Source organism: Arachis ipaensis, chromosome B06, assembly GCF_000816755.2.
Source record: "Arachis ipaensis cultivar K30076 chromosome B06, Araip1.1, whole genome shotgun sequence".
Lineage (NCBI taxonomy): Eukaryota > Viridiplantae > Streptophyta > Magnoliopsida > Fabales > Fabaceae > Arachis > Arachis ipaensis.
In genome coordinates, this window is record NC_029790.2 from 135,848,319 (window position 1) to 135,848,822 (window position 504).

A 504-nucleotide genomic window follows, 5' to 3' on the forward strand; every position below is an offset into this window, starting at 1 on the left:
TCATATAAGCTATATTTTTTAGAGGAAAAATAATTTTAAGTGCTTCATTTTCAGAAATTATGAGAAAAATGCCTTGCATAATTTTATAATATATGTCTTTATTGAACAAAGATTTTTACAACTATTCAAATATTATATATACCTTTGTGCAACATTCACTGTTAAGGCCAATGAGTAATAGCTCAAATGGCATAGTCTCTCTTTGCGGGTTCCAGTCTCCTATCTTCGGTAAAAAAAAAAAAAAAAATTCACTGTTATGGTTCTAAAACTTTGGTATATATGGTAATTCCATTTTAATAACTAATTAAACTTTTTGTTTCCTTATACCATTGTTTATTTTTTGTAATAATGTCTCATAATTATTAATTTTTAAATGTTCAGGTGGGAATTGGTAGGATCAGAATGTGGGATTCAATATGGGCCATTTCCATTGCCATTGAATGGACTTCCAACCAAATTTCGGAGAGAATCTACCACCTACAATTGAAATAAAGAAGATGCATG

At 28.8% G+C, this 504-nt stretch overlaps 1 protein-coding gene across 2 annotated transcripts in view; it reads left to right on the top strand.

Moving 5' to 3' along the window:
- LOC107605673 (abscisic acid 8'-hydroxylase 4) overlaps positions 1 to 499 on the top strand; it is a 4,866-nt gene extending 4,367 nt beyond the window's left edge. Inside the window, exon 9 of one of the 2 annotated variants that reach the window (XM_016307629.2) lies at positions 382 to 499. In XM_016307629.2, coding sequence (XP_016163115.1) covers positions 382 to 487 — 106 coding nt within the window. In that variant the 3' untranslated portion in view covers positions 488 to 499. The remainder of the gene's footprint in view (positions 1 to 381) is intronic. The other variant, XM_021105349.1, reaches the window with a different exon arrangement.